Source organism: Aristolochia californica, unplaced genomic scaffold (genome assembly GCF_029961685.1).
Source record: "Aristolochia californica isolate CCGP_79_NKW_82.1479 unplaced genomic scaffold, dmAriCali1.0.hap1 SCAF_6, whole genome shotgun sequence".
NCBI classification, from domain to species: domain Eukaryota; kingdom Viridiplantae; phylum Streptophyta; class Magnoliopsida; order Piperales; family Aristolochiaceae; genus Aristolochia; species Aristolochia californica.
This window is the reverse complement of record NW_027182257.1, coordinates 35,822,078-35,837,704: the sequence shown is the minus strand read 5'-3', so window position 1 is coordinate 35,837,704 and position 15,627 is coordinate 35,822,078. Positions and strand designations below refer to the sequence as shown.

Below are 15,627 nucleotides of genomic sequence, written 5' to 3'. Positions count from 1 at the left end.
GCTAAGTTTAGTTGAAACTTAATTGACCTCTCCATTTATTAATTTTCTGTATTTTAGTTTATGATTTTGAATGCTGTATTTTTTTTAATTAAATGCTGATTTTTTTTTCTAATGGATAATTTATTGAAGTTGATTTTTGTTTTCTAATACAAATTATAATTTTGTGTGTTTGGGGCCTAATCCCAAACCCTATGCCCTAAGCCCCAATTCCTAAGCCCTAACTCCTAGCCCTAAACCCAATCCTAACCCTAACCCTAACCCCTAACCCCTAACCCCTAAACCCCAAACCCTAACCATAAGCCCTAAACCCTAACCTTAACCTTAATCTTCCTCCCCCCTCCTCTTTCTCCTCCCTAGGCCTCCCCCCTCCTTTTTATCCTCCGTACACCTCCTCCTCCTCTTTCTCCTCACTAAGCCTCCCCTTCCCTAGGCCCCACCCCCCTTCTTCTTCTTCCCCCCCACTCCTTTCTACATCTTTCCAACCCCTCCTCTCCACTAAGCTATACCATTAGTATTCAATTATATATATTCATTGATTTTTAATTAATATTATAGGACATCTAGCTTGCCATATTCAATACAATGAGGGACTTAAGAGGGCAATATCTAAATTATTATTAAATATCATTTATTTCTATTACTAATACTATCACTAATGGTAAGTAGGTATATAAGGTATTACCTCAATATAATTTATTTGACCATAAATTACAACCATTCTAAGCTTTTGTAAGGTGCTCCCAAATTCACTTTGGTCATGCTAGTGACGTTGAGGGAAAGTGAAAGTGAATTAGAATTCAATTTCACTTACCCAAAATCGTTAGTGCACACCTAACGAGTGAAAGTTAAAATAAATGTGTAATTCACTTTCTCTTGCTCCTATGTAAAATGAGTGAAAGTGAAAGTGAATTACCTATGTAGTTTACTTTCCCTCACTCTTTCTCGACACTCTCTACAGACCTCCTCTCTCGACGTTCCTCTCACTGACGATTGGTTCTGAGCTTTAAAGCCTTCCTCTGACCCTCTCGCTTTGCTGCTTTCCTCTTGCTCGACCGCTACTCCTCTGCCGTTGCCGCTACTGCTCGGCCTAGGATCACCCTCGATGCCTTCCTCTCAACCCAGTCTTCGTCTCAGCCACATTTCTCATCCTTCTTCTCTATCATCCTCTTGTCGCCCCCTCTCTCAAAACCAAAGCCGTATTCAACTCCTCTCACCCTCTAAAATAGAATTTCAGAAGTCATCAATGAGGTAATTTTTTAGGGTTTCTGCTAATTTTGATGAATATATTTTTAGGGTTTTTGTTAATTGAACCTAATTTTTGTATTTAATTACTGCAATGATTTTAATTTAGGTATTTAATTATTGTGTTGATTTTTTTAGTGATTATAGTTTAATTACAATTTAATTGATGTCTTTTTGTTTATGAAACTTTAGTCAGTTATAGATAAATTGAACTATGATTTAAATTGAAGTTATTGCTAAGTTTAGTTGAAACTTAATTGAATTGACCTCTCCATTTATTAATTTTTTGTATTTTAGTTTATGGATTTTTATGCCATCGAATGTTGTATTTTATTTTGGTAAATTGAGCAGATTATTTAGTAATGATGATTTTGAATGTTGTATTTGTTTTTTAATTAAATGCTGATTTTTTTTCTAATGGATAATTTATTGAAGTTGATTTTTGTTTTCTAATACAAATTATAATTTTGTGTGTTTGGGGCCTAATCCCAAACCCTATGCCCTAAGCCCCAATTCCTAAGCCCTAACTCCTAGCCCTAAACCCCAATCCTAACCCTAACCCTAACCCCAAACCCTAACCATAAGCCCTAAACCCTAACCTTAACCTTAATCTTCCTCCCCCCTCCTCTTTCTCCTCCCTAGGCCTCCCCCCTCCTTTTTATCCTCCCTACACCTCCTCCTCCTCTTTCTCCTCACTAAGCCTCCCCTTCCCTAGGCCCCACCCCCCTTCTTCTTCTTCCCCCCCACTCCTTTCTACATCTTTCCAACACCCCACCCACCCCTCTCTCACCCTTCTCTTCTCTTTTTCCTCCCTAGGCATCCCCCTCTCCCAGCCCCACACCCCCCTCCTCTATCTCTTCCCTCCTGCCCTCCCCAAACTCGATATCTTTAACTCATGTCCTCTGATCTTGTGGTGAGTAATTATTGTAATTGGTTTATATTATCATTAAATGCCCAAATAAGTATTTATTATCATTTTAGATGGTTGGAGGAAGAAAAGGAAAGGGCACCATGGACGAATCTCACAAGAGGTCATATGACACGTGGACCTCGATGAAGATAGCAAGATGTTTGATCTCCTGATCCAGTAGATCAATGTGGGCAACAAGTTGCCAAATGGTGTCAGGAAACATGAAGTTTTTGTCAAGTGTGTTAGTAAGTTCAACGAAGACGCAGTGAACAAAAAACATGTGAGCAGCTGAAAAACTAGACTAGGACATGGAAGAAAACCTACCAGAGTGTAACGAGTTGTCTCAATACCAGTGGCTTTGGCAAGGATCAGACAACACAAAGACACACTGCAAGTAATTCAGTTTAGCAAGATTACATCGAGGTCAATAAATCTTATATAGGAAAACATGTTTTTTTGCACTACTAAGAACTATTCCAAATCTTCTAAAAGATATTTTTTCTTGTAGGAACACATGGATGTTGATAAATATAGACAGGAAGGGAGCTCGCTATACGACAAATTGGTTTTGGTTGTTGGAAATTCCATAGCCATGGGGACAACTAGTCAAATCTGTGTCGAACTAGGTGATGACCTCCCTCATGTACATGAAGGGACATTGATCGACGAGATAGACGATTTTGATGCTATTAGGGAGATCCCTTTGTCATTCCTTAGCAATAATTGTTAAGTTATGGAGCCTAATTAACACTTTACGTTGAGTCGGTACGTGGATCGACCTTCGCGGTAAGGTCGTTGTGGAGGTAGGAAGGGGGGCGGGGAGCCCCCCTTCCCAGGGGTTCAGAGCGGAGGCCCCGCCAGATCCATGATATATTAATTGTTGTTTCATTAAGGATAATAATCTGGTTGCCCTAATTTTCTCTTTATATTTAGGGATGCCTTTGCTAGCGTTCGATCACCTAGAGTATGATCATCAAGGAGAATCATTAGTTGAGGCTGAGAGAGGTTAGAGAAGCGATTTCTCTTATAAACTATTTCATCATTATAGTGGAGCCACAACGGCGGAAGATATGACGTAGTCTCACTTTGAGGCGAACCTGTATAAATCTTGTGTCTTTCTCCGTGCTTGTTTTTTTCCTCTTCTGCGTTTATTATTATTGTTCTCACTAGTTTGGAATTAGGGCGTCTAATTCCTAATAGTAATACATATGCACATGATGAGCAATGAAGAGGTTAGTCATCATCACAATCCAAGTTTGCAACATCTTCTAGTCTTTGTAGGAAAAGGTCCCAAATGTCCCTTGATGACATTGGTAGGTTCATTGATGCGACGACTAGTACTGCAGAATCCTTTATGAATGTCTTCAAACCTAAATATGTCAATACAAGACTTCCATGGTATGAAGCCCTCTTAGAAATCCATGACCTGTCAAGAGAATTGAAATATCGCACTCCACAAGGGTTGGACATTGTAGATAAGAAGGACATGTTCGTTAGGATGACAATGGAAGAAAAGTATGGTTGGCTTGATTTTAATTACCATGAATTGTAATAATTGATTAATGAAATTTTAATTTTTGTATTGACTTTGGGACATCTAATCTTCATTAATTATATTTTTGTTAGTTATGACATTGTAAGACTTGGATAAAATTCTTATTAATATCTTTATGTTTTTAAATACCTGTGTGTTTGTGGATGAATATGTGTTTGTGATTATGGTTGTGTATGAATACCTATGGATGTGATTGTAGTTGTGGATGTGGTCGTGGTTAAGACGAAGATGTGTTTGTGGTGTAGATAGAGATGTGTTTGTGTTTAGGTTTTTGTGTTAATACAAGTTGTGTTACAAGTTTTGATACAAGTGTTTTTGCGTTGATAAAAGTTGTGTTTCAAATAACGATATGAATGTGTTGGTATAGGTTTTGTTTTGGTGTAGATACAAGTGTTTTTGCATTGATACATATTGTATTTCAAATAACCATATGAATGCATTGGTATAGGTTGTGTTCTTTTGTTAACACAGAGTGTGTTTTTGTGGTTCAAACATTAGTGGTTAAGATAGTGGTTTGTATTTGTGTTTTTGTTTTTATTATTTAATGTATACATTTGCAGGTATTCATGGATAATTTGTCAAACAAAGAAAAATTGGTTTTATGTTTGCCTTCACCACAATTGTATTCACTATAGCAAGATATTATCTATTTCATTGTAATGAGCTCATGGGATTGGTAGTTCACTGTATTTGATATCGAAAAGTTCACAAGATGTATCAAAATGTCTTTCTCAAATTGGTTGAGATATTAAAGAGTCGAGGATTCTTATCAGATACAAGGACCATCTTAGTGGAAGAATAACTTGCATATTTTCTCTTCACTATTGGTCAACAACAATCGTATAGTGTCACAACAAAGACGTTTGATAAATCAAATTGTGCCATAAGGAAATATTTCAATAAAGTGTTAGATGCTATTGTCAAATTACATTTTGATTACATCAAACGGCCATCGAGACGTACTCACTAGAAGATTTTGAACAATCTCATGTTTTATCCTTACTTTAAGGTAAGAACAAAGTCATCTAATGAACAATTTTAGCTTACTATCAAATGTATGTTTGTATTAATTGAAATTGTGTCATTAGGATTGTATTGGGGTTATTGATAGAACTCATATCAAATCTCACATCTTGTTTGATTAACAAGCAAGATTCTAAAACATAAAGAGTTTTTTTTTTCTCACATAATGTAATTGCAACATGTACATTTGACATGTGTTTTACTTATGTACTTGCTGGATGGGAAGGATCAGCAGTTGATTTACATGTACTGAAGTCAGCATGGATAAGACGAGATAAACTCTGGGTACCTGAAAGTAAATAACATTTCTTTACTTAGTTTTTTATCTATTATTATTTTTAATTAATTTATGTGGAATATATCTTCTATTGTAGGTAAATATTATTTAGTGGATACTGCTTATGCAAATCTTCCTAGATTCTTGGCTCGCTATCGAGGCACTTATTATCATTTGTTAGAATTTAGAGATTATCCTCCTAAAAATAAGAGAATATTTCAATTGAAGATACTCATCCTTGAGGACTACTATTGAGCATACTTTTGGGGCTTTAAATACTCGATTTCAAATATTGAAAGATGCTCCTCCATTTACTTTTGATATCCAAATAAAAATTATAATTACTTGTTGTATATTACATAATTATATATGCACGAAGGATTGCATGGATAATTTTAAAAATGAAAAAGATGATTTAAGTGATGAATCTCGTGGAGAAGATGAGGGTGGTGGTGTAGATGATGATAAAGATGGCAATGATAGTGATGATTTTGTGGATGATGACAACCAACAAAGAAATATATAAAGGGAGTGTGCAATACAATCCTCAAGAGTATCATATTTCTGACATTTGTTAGAAACTCAGATGTGGCATAGTTATTGATTATTGTATTTTAATGAATATAAACATTTAGGTTTATATTTCACAACTACTACTTGTGTTACTTGATCATGAATTGATGTTTTTTATATTAAATATTTGAACATGTTGTCATTTAAATGTTTACTTTTAAAATGTGAATTGTGTACTTTTACAAATCTATCAATTCATGATTGAGTATTTTTACAAAGAAAATATTTTATCATGGATTTAAAAGTATTAACCTAAATTACCCTCTATCAAAGTGTTTTTATAATATAGTATTCTATTTATTTATTCATATAAATTCATAATTTTTAATAATATATTTAATTACTAATTTAAGAGTGATAATGTAGATATAAATTATAAAAGTAAGGATTTGATCAAGCGTCTAGAAATTATAAAAGTAAACATCTTTGTTAAGGTTTTTTATTTTTTATAATTAATTAAATGAATAAATTTATTTTACTTTTTAATTATTTTATTAATTTAGACTACACTAAAATCTATCTTATTTTATTAATAAAATAACCTATTTATGTATTTATTATATTCTTGACTTTTAATAATATATTAAATTACTAATTAAAGAGTGAATAAGATATTATAAAAGTAAGAACTGATCAAGTATCTAGATATTATAAAAGTAAATATTTTTGTTTAAGTATTCTATTTTTATAATTAATTAAATTAATAATTTTATTTTAATTTTTAATTATTTTATTGAATTAAAATAAACTAAAATCTATCTTATTTTATTAATAAAAAATATTATTTATTATATATTCAATTATTATTATTATATTAAATTATTAATTTAAGAGTGATAATTTAGATATTGTAAAAGCAAGAATTTGACTAAGTATCTAGTCACTATAAAAGTAACAAAGTTTGTTTAGGTATATTATTTTTATATTTAATTAAAATTAAATTTATTTTAAAATTTTAAATAAAACTATCTTAATAAAATTAAATCTATCATAGAGTTTTATTAGTAAACTAATTCTCCTCATTTCACTAAAATTTTCATTATACCTATATTACACTTTACTTTCCATTAAACACACTAACACCAAAATGTAATTAATTTTTTTTTTACTTTAAAAATGTACTAAACATTCAATTGGCTGTGCCATGTGGGCTAAAAATAGGAATGGGCTGAATGAGGAAGCCCATGCTTCTTTCTGCAAAGCTGAAAGCCTTTACTTCCGGTGGAAGTATTGATTCACAAATGTCAGGAGGGTCACCTCACCATAAAAACTGTCATCTTCCTCAAAAGGGTACTTGAAACTGATAAGGCCTGGGCATCATGAGGTCCTTATCAGACATTTTCGTGATGGGATTCCTTTCATTGACCTGAGAAGTTGGCCTCATCCTCTCCTTTCTCTCCCACTCATACCTTGCAGAGTTTCGCCCTCTTTTATCCCACTCTCTCTACTCCTAAACAGCTCCTCCTTTAATGGGGTCTCACTCCCGACCCTTCCCCTCGCCCCCCCCCACCAATTCAAGCGTTGCTTTAATTAATCCTTTTACAGTAATTATATGATTCGATTTCAGGAAACTATGTGAATTCCTCACCAATCATCGAAGAAATGTCAAACTCTCCCCACCCTAATGATTCAGTTAACATCTCTCATCTCATGTTTCAGGAAACACTGCTCTCCTCCATCATCAACCTCAAAGCTGCTATCCTGTTCGAACCCACGAAGATGCAGAGACAGTTGCCATTTTGAAATCTCTTCTGATTTTAAAGCACAATTCGAACGAACCCAGAGAATTTCAATCTTTCAGGTCCGTAGTGTGAGACGGTGTTGCCATTATAAATGAATAGTCAATTCTAAGTCAAATCCTTCAATCTCTCTCTGTTTCTCAGATTCAAAACTGCTATTATATTTAATGGGCCATGGGTCAAAAGAGATTTACGGGGAATGGGAAGAGATGCAAGTCGCAGTCATATTATAACATTTATTTTTCTCTTGCATGATTTAAATAAGGAGTGATGATAATTAAAATAGCAGTGTTGGATCAGAGGGGTTGTTGGGGTCACCTCAAATGAGGCCAAACATGGATATCGTATTTGAGGCAATCCTGGAAAGTTGTTCTCAAATCTCTTTTAACTGTTAGGAAATAATTCGTCTAATTAGCTGGAGCGTCCTGTCTTCTCCTTTTGTACCCTCTTCTTCACTTTATACTGCTGCCTTTTTCTCCCTCTGAAGAATCTCAAATCTTTCAAAATTGTTTCTGAATTTCAGCAACGAACAGACTCGTATTCTCGCTGTCATTTTTGTTGTTCGAATCTTAATTTTATGGGATTTTCCACACTTTTTTTCTTTTTTCAGAATTTAATCTCGCAGTATCGGGAAGTTCTGGTGCAGTGGATGCGCGAAGAAATTACCTTGCTTATAATACAATGAAGTTTTCAACTATTTAATACTGCAGATGCGGAAGACTCGTTGAAGGCCTTGGAGGGGAGAAGACAAGAAGCAAAAGTTAAAACGAAACCCGCCTCCAGACGTGTTGCAGTTGAAAGTAATGGGGGTGGAGAAAGAAGAGAGAGGAAGGAAAAGGATTAGTCGAGGCTATGGACATTAATGAAGAAAAATTTCAAAAATGGAACAATCAGAAAAGAAGGAAAAGCCGATATAGGAGCGTTGGAAGGGAGAAGATTCTCGTAGAAAGAGGTGTTGTCCTATACACTAATCATTATATGTGTTTGCCGCTTTTACAAAGACAAGAGTGGGAGAGGATACAATACGAGTGAAAAAGCTTTGCACCCTACCCTCTAAAAGAAAAAGGATTTCTAGTTGGTGAGCAGTCAGCATTACAGAGACTTGCCGACAGGACTCTGTCTCTCCACCCATGGTAGCCTAATCCATCTCCCCCTAGTAAATAAATACTCCTCCCGGAGTCTACCATCTTTTCCCCTTCACTTTTTTTATTTTTTTTTTAATTTCTATGGTTTACTACCATCATGAGTGAGTTGTTACAGTGGTGGTATTTGAATTTGAAATTCTCTCCAACAGTATCTGTGCGTTTGAGTGTGGAGTAGTTCAAAGCTCAAATCTTGCTTTTTGGGTTCTATGATAAGAGGAAATGATGGTTGTGTCTACCGGGTAAATCTACTGAGATTGCCACTTAAGAAGGGAGATGGTATCCAGAACAGTGTTGGCTTCAAGCTGCTTTTTACTGGTTACTGTAGAGAGGATGTGATGACCATCCAATGACCCTCTCTTTCTCTCTCTGCCCCCTTTTTCTTCGTTTCGCCAGCTCCCTCTTTTCAGATTGAGATAAATGAATGCATGAACTTGGAACGTCTGCCACTCCCTTCTGATACCCGGATTTCCAGCAAAGTTTCTTAACTGGTTCTCAGAACTGGTTCATGTCTTCTTCCGCTCCTTACTAGTGGGAATCTACACAATAACAATGTCAGCCTACGGCCTACAGGAAGCCTGTTTGTTGCACGATCGCTTTCCACACTAGTTGCCTGGTGTTTGGGTCCTCTTTAAAAACTTTTCATCAATCATGGCAAGCATCATAAATGATTCATAAGCCTTGTTTTTAACCAGGGATCGAAAGTTAAAAGGGGGAAGCAGAATTGAGCTCAAAATGGAGAAGCTTGGGTAAAAAGTCTGGGAGATAAGTCTCCAAAAGATTAATGAAAAGAAGCCTCATAATACACTTTTTCTTTGACCACGACAACAGCACCGAGAAGGATGTCCACTGCTGTGAATTGTGACGGTGGGTCCTCATCACCCCCAACCAGACCAGAAAACAGATAACAGCCGATGTGGCCCGGATACAAAGATCCCTTCTTCCTCTCCTCCAATATTTTTTTTAACGAGGTTGACCATGAAAACAGCACCTCTGGTTTGCCATCGACCGCACAAGCACGAGGAAATAAAAAACCCATACAAAATTTGCCATATCTAAGCCGCTTTTCAATCTTTCACTTCAGCCACCATGTCCATCCTGTTTATTTATGTCCTGCAACTTCTATTTCAAGCTAACCCAACAATTTCAATAAAGTACATGTCTCTCTTCTAGTTTCTTTTCCTTTTTCTCTTTTCTCTTTTCTCTGTCGTAGGTTCTTCTCCTAAGCAAGGGGCTCACAAGTAAAACAGTCCTAACAGTTTTTTGGCAGTTTAGAAGCTGCAAACAGATAATCATGGACTATCAGAAACTACGATCAAATCAAACCTGCAACTGAATTCAGTCTTCGGCACAATGGATGTGAAAGTGTGGAGGGCCTGAAAAAAGATGCTTATAGTCACTGTTCTTCAAACAAGTTACTTGAATGTTTCACAACAATTGAAGCAGAAAGCTTGAGACTCAGCTATCAAGTAATACACATTCATCCTTGATTTAGCAGTCAAGCAGAAAGTGTGGTCCTCCACAGAGAGAAGCATAATTCAACTGCCCATCCTCTTTTATTGTAGTTGAATGGCAGGTTCACACTTTTGGAGGGAAGGTCATTTGAAACACAAAAATGCAGTGTCTGGATGAGCAGACTGTACATATGAAAATGTTGGGTAGGCCAGTTTCCAAAATTTGACCGTATGACCACGGAACATAAGAAGATAATAATAAAAACCCTGCAAGAAGAAAATATGACACTTTGGATTTTGCTACGGATAATAACACCATCTGATGGTTTTCATCTCACAAACCAAATAACAAATATTCCGAACAGTAAAGCTTCTTTAGTTGAGATATCCCAGTGGTTTTGAATCTACAGATGCAAGTCTCATATTTGGTTCATGGTTTGCCACAGTTCTTGTAAGCTGTAGTTCATTTGAAGCCATCATTGGTGACATAAGGAAAAGTAGAGAGCACACGAGGTTTTGAATCAAAACAAAATGAAAGGGGAAGAACATGGTGTCCAGCATGAAATGAAGCAAACTTGATAAAGCATACATATACCCTCTGAAACAACAGAAATTGAAAACAGCAGATGAAAGTTCTTCACAAACATAAATTGGAACATCGGGAGAACTTGATGAAGCTAATCAGAGTAAAACACAGTTATGTTATTCAGTCTGAAGATATGAGAACAAACTAATTTGCTTTCATGGTTGTTAATGTAGCAATTGTCTACACACTCATGGCAATCAGTGAACTTCCTAACAAATCAATGCAGTGAGAGAGAAAGAAAAGATGGATCACCTGGCACAATCTTCTGAATTCAAAGCCAGAAAACCTTCCGCTCCATAATATTATTAATCCCAGTTAATCTAGGAACCAAAATGCTACATCAACCATTTCCTTTTCTGTTCCTTCCAACATTCTATCTTTATAAACAAGAAAGAGTTTCTTTCATCAATCTCAATAAACCCAAAATCATGTTTGGGCAGGGAGCTGCCAATTTGATCGATTCATGAGAGAGGTTATACAGGAGTATACATCCCCCCTCATGAGGCGTCCCCCCCAAACGCCCTCAAAATCTCTACCTAAAGACAGTGAGTAAACAGCAACAACAACAACAACACAGAAAAGGAAGAAGAAGAAGAAGAAGAAGAAGAAGAAGAAGTAAAAAAAAAAGAGCGTAGAAAGAATTCAATAGTCCTACAAATTCAATTCTACAGGTGAAATGTTACATTGAGGAAGCGTCCACAAAAACTTCATTAAGCACATCGTTGTTCTCACCGTTTGCAAACAATTCTGCGTCCTTCTCTTCCTCATTGGAGAAGTCCCGCCTCTCAAGCTTTGCATGCGCTGCTATAAAAATCATTTTTTGAGCTCGGTCCATTCCAACCCTTGAATGCCCATGAGCACAAACCCACCTCAGAAACGACCAATTACACTTAAATCCGCACGAAGTAGCATGTAGAAAAATCAATCTCACCGCCACCTTCCCTAGTGCCTTGAACTCGCTGAGACAAGTTTCCCAAACAAGCCTACTACTCTGTGGGTTGGCTATCTTCATCTTCCCTGTCATGGGATCACGTTGCTTCACTTGGACTGCCTGTGCGTAAAGTGGGTCAAGACCTTCCGACCTCCACTTCATGAGCTCCATTAACGCAATGTGAGCTTCTTCCCTGGAAACCAATCTGGTAATAAGTTTATCTACATCTTTCTCTTGCTCAGGAGTCAAGCACTTGAAGGGAGGCAAGTATTTTCCACTAGTGTCCCTCATTAGATAAAGAGGATCCAGTATAAAGGCAGCAGACCATGCTGGGTGATAGTTCTTCTTGAACCTCTTGTCTATGATTTTCTCAACAGGCCCTTCTGGGATGTTGAATTTGGTGCACCATTCCTTCACCTTTGTTCTCAGCTCCTCCCACAGTGGCAAACATTGCCCCACCAAAGGCCTCTCTGCCTCGATGTCTTGAGCCATTGTTCTAACCAGCTTAACGAGCGAGTGAACAGCATCCAATTCGCTCCAAAATGTCATATCCCGGATTATTTCTGCGATTTCCCTAGCGAGGGGGTCCTCCACACAAACCATTTTATACGACTCGTCAAGGACCACCGACCGCAGCGCTCGGGCGGAATTGAGTATGTCCTCAAGCATTGCATACACAAGCATGAAATTTGCACTCTCAGCACGGTCTTCAGGCGGCACTCTCAGAAGACCTGCATGGTCGAGCTCCTGTAGCTGGTATTTGTGAAAGCTGTTTCTCACCTGAGACTTGGTGTTAAAATAATTTGAGATCTTCAAGCAATTGGAAGCCACGTTCTTGAACAGAGGAAGCTCCCGACTGAAGTCCTTCATCAAGCTAAGGAACCCTTGGAGCTGGCAAGAGAGATTCACCATCCAGTGATTCTGGACCTCCAGGTTTCTGAGAGCCTTGGCTTTATACTTGTCCGCCACAATCCCCACACACCTCTCCACGACGGTCCCACATATGCCGGTGATGGTCTCCCAGAGGATCTCCTCCGCGTACTTGGAAGGAACTCGACCGCTGGTAAAGACGGCCTTCCGAAAAAGGCTGGTCCCGTTGGGAAGATTGACGGTGAGATTAACGAGATTCTCCCCGGTGGGAGAAGTCCTGGACGACTTCCAGCCATCGGAAGCCACCTGGAAGAACAAGGCTTCCCGAATCTTGGCCTCCGACTCGCTTTTAACCTCGTCATACTTGACGTCTAGGCGAGGTCCGGCGAGCTCCCAGCGACCGATTGGCGGAAGGCCGACCTGCTGGAGAAAAGACTTGAATTTGGGATGCTCCACACAGGAGAAGGAGACAGCCCCGCACGACTCGTAGAGCCAGTCCGAGAGCAGGCTCATGGCGGAGTCTACCTGGCTCTTGGTGAGAGCTGGTCCAGGGGAGGCCTTGGGACTCTTCAGCTTCTTGACGCTGTCTTCCAGCATCGCAAGCGCTCCGAGGTCCTCCTTGCCGCCGGAAAGCACCAAATGTTGCGACTGCGATTGCTGCTGCGTGGCCGTCGGAGGCGGTGGAGCGGCTGTGGCGGGGTAGACGATGTCGGCGCAGAAGCGGCTGGCGTCGACGATGGCAAGGGGCGGAATTTGGTAGGAGGAGGAGGAGACGTTGCGCTTGCGGGAGGTCGGGGGACTAGCTTGGACGGAGGAGGGGGGCGGGGAGATGGTGGAGAGGGGTTTGGGAGCGGAGGTGAAATTAGGGCAGGTACCGCGCTTGAGGTGCTCGGAAGCAGTCCTGGAAGGGTTGGAGGCGGAGAAGGTGGCCTCGCAGAGGGAGCAGCGGAGTTTGACGGCCTTGGCAAGGCCGGTATCGTTGTTGAGGACGAGGATAGGTTCAAGATGAGCCCAGTACCAGGCCCCCTTGCCCTTGATGGCCTTGGTTCGGACGGTGATGAGGCCCTCGTATCGCTTATGCACCGCCTTGGCGGTGAGGTCGTCGGAGGCGGAAAGAGCGACCGTGGTATCTAAGGAGGCGGAGTTAGCAGTGGCCATCGGCGGCTGCTGCTTCTGCTTCTACTCTTGCTCTTCTTCTTCTTCTTCCTCCTTTTCTTAACCGAGTTCTTGGTCACTTTTCTTCTTCCGTCATCGTCCCGGATGGGAGAGCCGACGCCAGCTGACATTTAAACGGACAAATCAGCCCCCGATGGCCCCAGCTGCCGGATTTCCATGCCGGAAACCGGCGATCTGAAGAGCCAAGGAAGCCTCACAGATGGGTGGGGAGTTTCCTGGTTCCTCCTATTTTTCTATCCAGGGAACTCTTCCCGCTACGCTAGTGTTATAGTTTTTCCCCTGCGGCTGCTGCTTCTCGATGGGTTAATAGTTGATTTTCTGCTTTTTCTGTTCTTTCCTTGTGAGTGACAAGAGAGAGAGACAGAGGGAGAGAGAGAAGTGAAGAAAGAGAAAGGCGAAGAAAAAAAGAACACTTTGTCTGCAGAGAGTGAAGAGGAGGGAGCGAAAGAAAACGGGACTTCTTTCTATCAATGTTTGTCTTCTTTTTTCTTTTCGAGTTTTTTTCTCGCAAACACTTCTCCCCCTCCTTATATCCTCTCTCTCTCTCTCTCGCTCTCTCTCTCTTCTGTATTTTAATCTCATTTCTTCTACTGTTTCTCTTAAACATATTTAAGAATATAAAAAAAAATGGATTGGAGAAAACCGCGATTGAGAAGATGAAGTTTTATTGAGGGGGAACTACCTATCCCACTATCTGCCTTTTTTCTCTTCCGTTCTTTGGGGTCTTGTTGACCACCACCACCGCCACTACCACCACCTATCCCAAACTTGTAATATTTCTGCATCCAAAATCAACGGCAAATTTCCCATTAACTTCTCACCAAAAACATTTTAAATCCATCTTCCAAATGGGTGCAAGCAATTGAAGTCATCAGAAGATTTTGGACATTCTTTTACAGTTGTATTCTTCGATTTCATCTGTGGCCATTTCAAAGAGGCTTACCAATTCAATTTGCCTGCTAATTGTGTACGCCCAAGGGGCTGTCTTTGCTGTTGTATCTCTCCCTTAAATGTTGAGATTCCTATGAAGCATCAGAATTTAAGTGTAGTTATGATACCATCTCTTTCCCTTTTCCACTATTACTCTGGGTTCCAACCTTCTATCAAGCAAAACCTTGAGGCCAAGATAATTCGATACGAAAAATCTCCATCAAATGCTCCTTTTCTACCTATTCTCATACGTTTTTTAAAGTTCTAAAGCTTTAAGTAATTCAGATGTTGTGGTCATTAGATGGTTTATATACCTAACTAAAGATTTGTTGACAATTCAGCCAATAATTCTTTTTCGAGAACGAATCTATGCTGCTAACCCAAGTCATTTTACAAGCTAAATCAAGACGTGATTAGTGGATCTCAATCAGACTTAATTGCTGTGGTTGAAACTTTCAAGGGGAGGAGGGTTCAGATTAGGGTGGAGATTTGGACTAGTTTAAAAGCTCCAACATGTAGAAGAAGACAAGGCAAATTATCTTCTCTTCAATCTTGGATGAATTACAAGAAGCTTGGAACAGGGTAAACCTTGTCTTCTTTCTCCCTCTCCTGTTTTTTGGGCTATAATTGTTTTGTTCCTTTATGTTGTAGCATTTCAATACCATCTTTTAGCTTATTTGATCAAGGAGAAAGTAATCAAGTTGTAGAAGGCAACATTTCTGTTTCTGAACCAAAAATTGCTCTAAAGTTGCAAGTATTTTGGAGTTGAAGAAAAGCCTGATTACTGAAAGGTCATTGTTGGCATTTCCCCATCTCAAGGCTTTCTTTTTATGATCAAACTCTACACATTCATGTACCGAATTAGGTCATTATTGGTTGCTTAATACTGCAACAATGAGTTCTCATTACCTACCCATACCTTATGATTAAAAATTCATTTACTCTCCTCATCTGTCTTCTCCATTTGGAGTCTACTACTTCATTTCTCAAATCAGAGCTCAAATCAAGGGAACAAAGCAAGAAAGAAGGTTTTGTTAAGAATAATAATAATACAGCAAGTATAGGCCGGCCTAGCTAAATGTGGGGATGAGGTTGCTATTGGACGGAGTCCAGTTTATTGATCCTTTTTTAAAGATTTTATAATATTTTTAATAATATTATTATACATTAGAGTAAAATTCCTCCATACAAATATGTTATTTTTTATTTACAAATCTAT

General features: G+C 38.7%; 1 protein-coding gene across 3 annotated transcripts; it reads right to left on the bottom strand.

Annotated features, from left to right (window-relative positions):
• Positions 1–8,293: 8,293 nt before the first annotated feature.
• LOC137933992 (uncharacterized) lies at positions 8,294–13,984 on the bottom strand. Of its 3 annotated transcripts, none has more exons than XM_068778159.1 (2): positions 11,234–13,984; positions 8,294–9,837 (listed from the first exon to the last, which is right to left on the bottom strand). In XM_068778159.1, exons 1-2 carry the CDS (start codon positions 13,458–13,460, stop codon positions 9,800–9,802), a joined length of 2,265 nt encoding a protein of 754 aa, XP_068634260.1. In that variant the 5' UTR covers positions 13,461–13,984; the 3' UTR covers positions 8,294–9,799. The 3 variants fall into 3 exon arrangements, with proteins under 3 accessions (XP_068634260.1, XP_068634258.1, XP_068634259.1); XM_068778157.1 differs by lacking the exon at positions 8,294–9,837 and adding an exon at positions 9,845–10,182; XM_068778158.1 differs by lacking the exon at positions 8,294–9,837 and having other exon boundaries at positions 11,119–13,984.
• Positions 13,985–15,627: the final 1,643 nt, after the last annotated feature.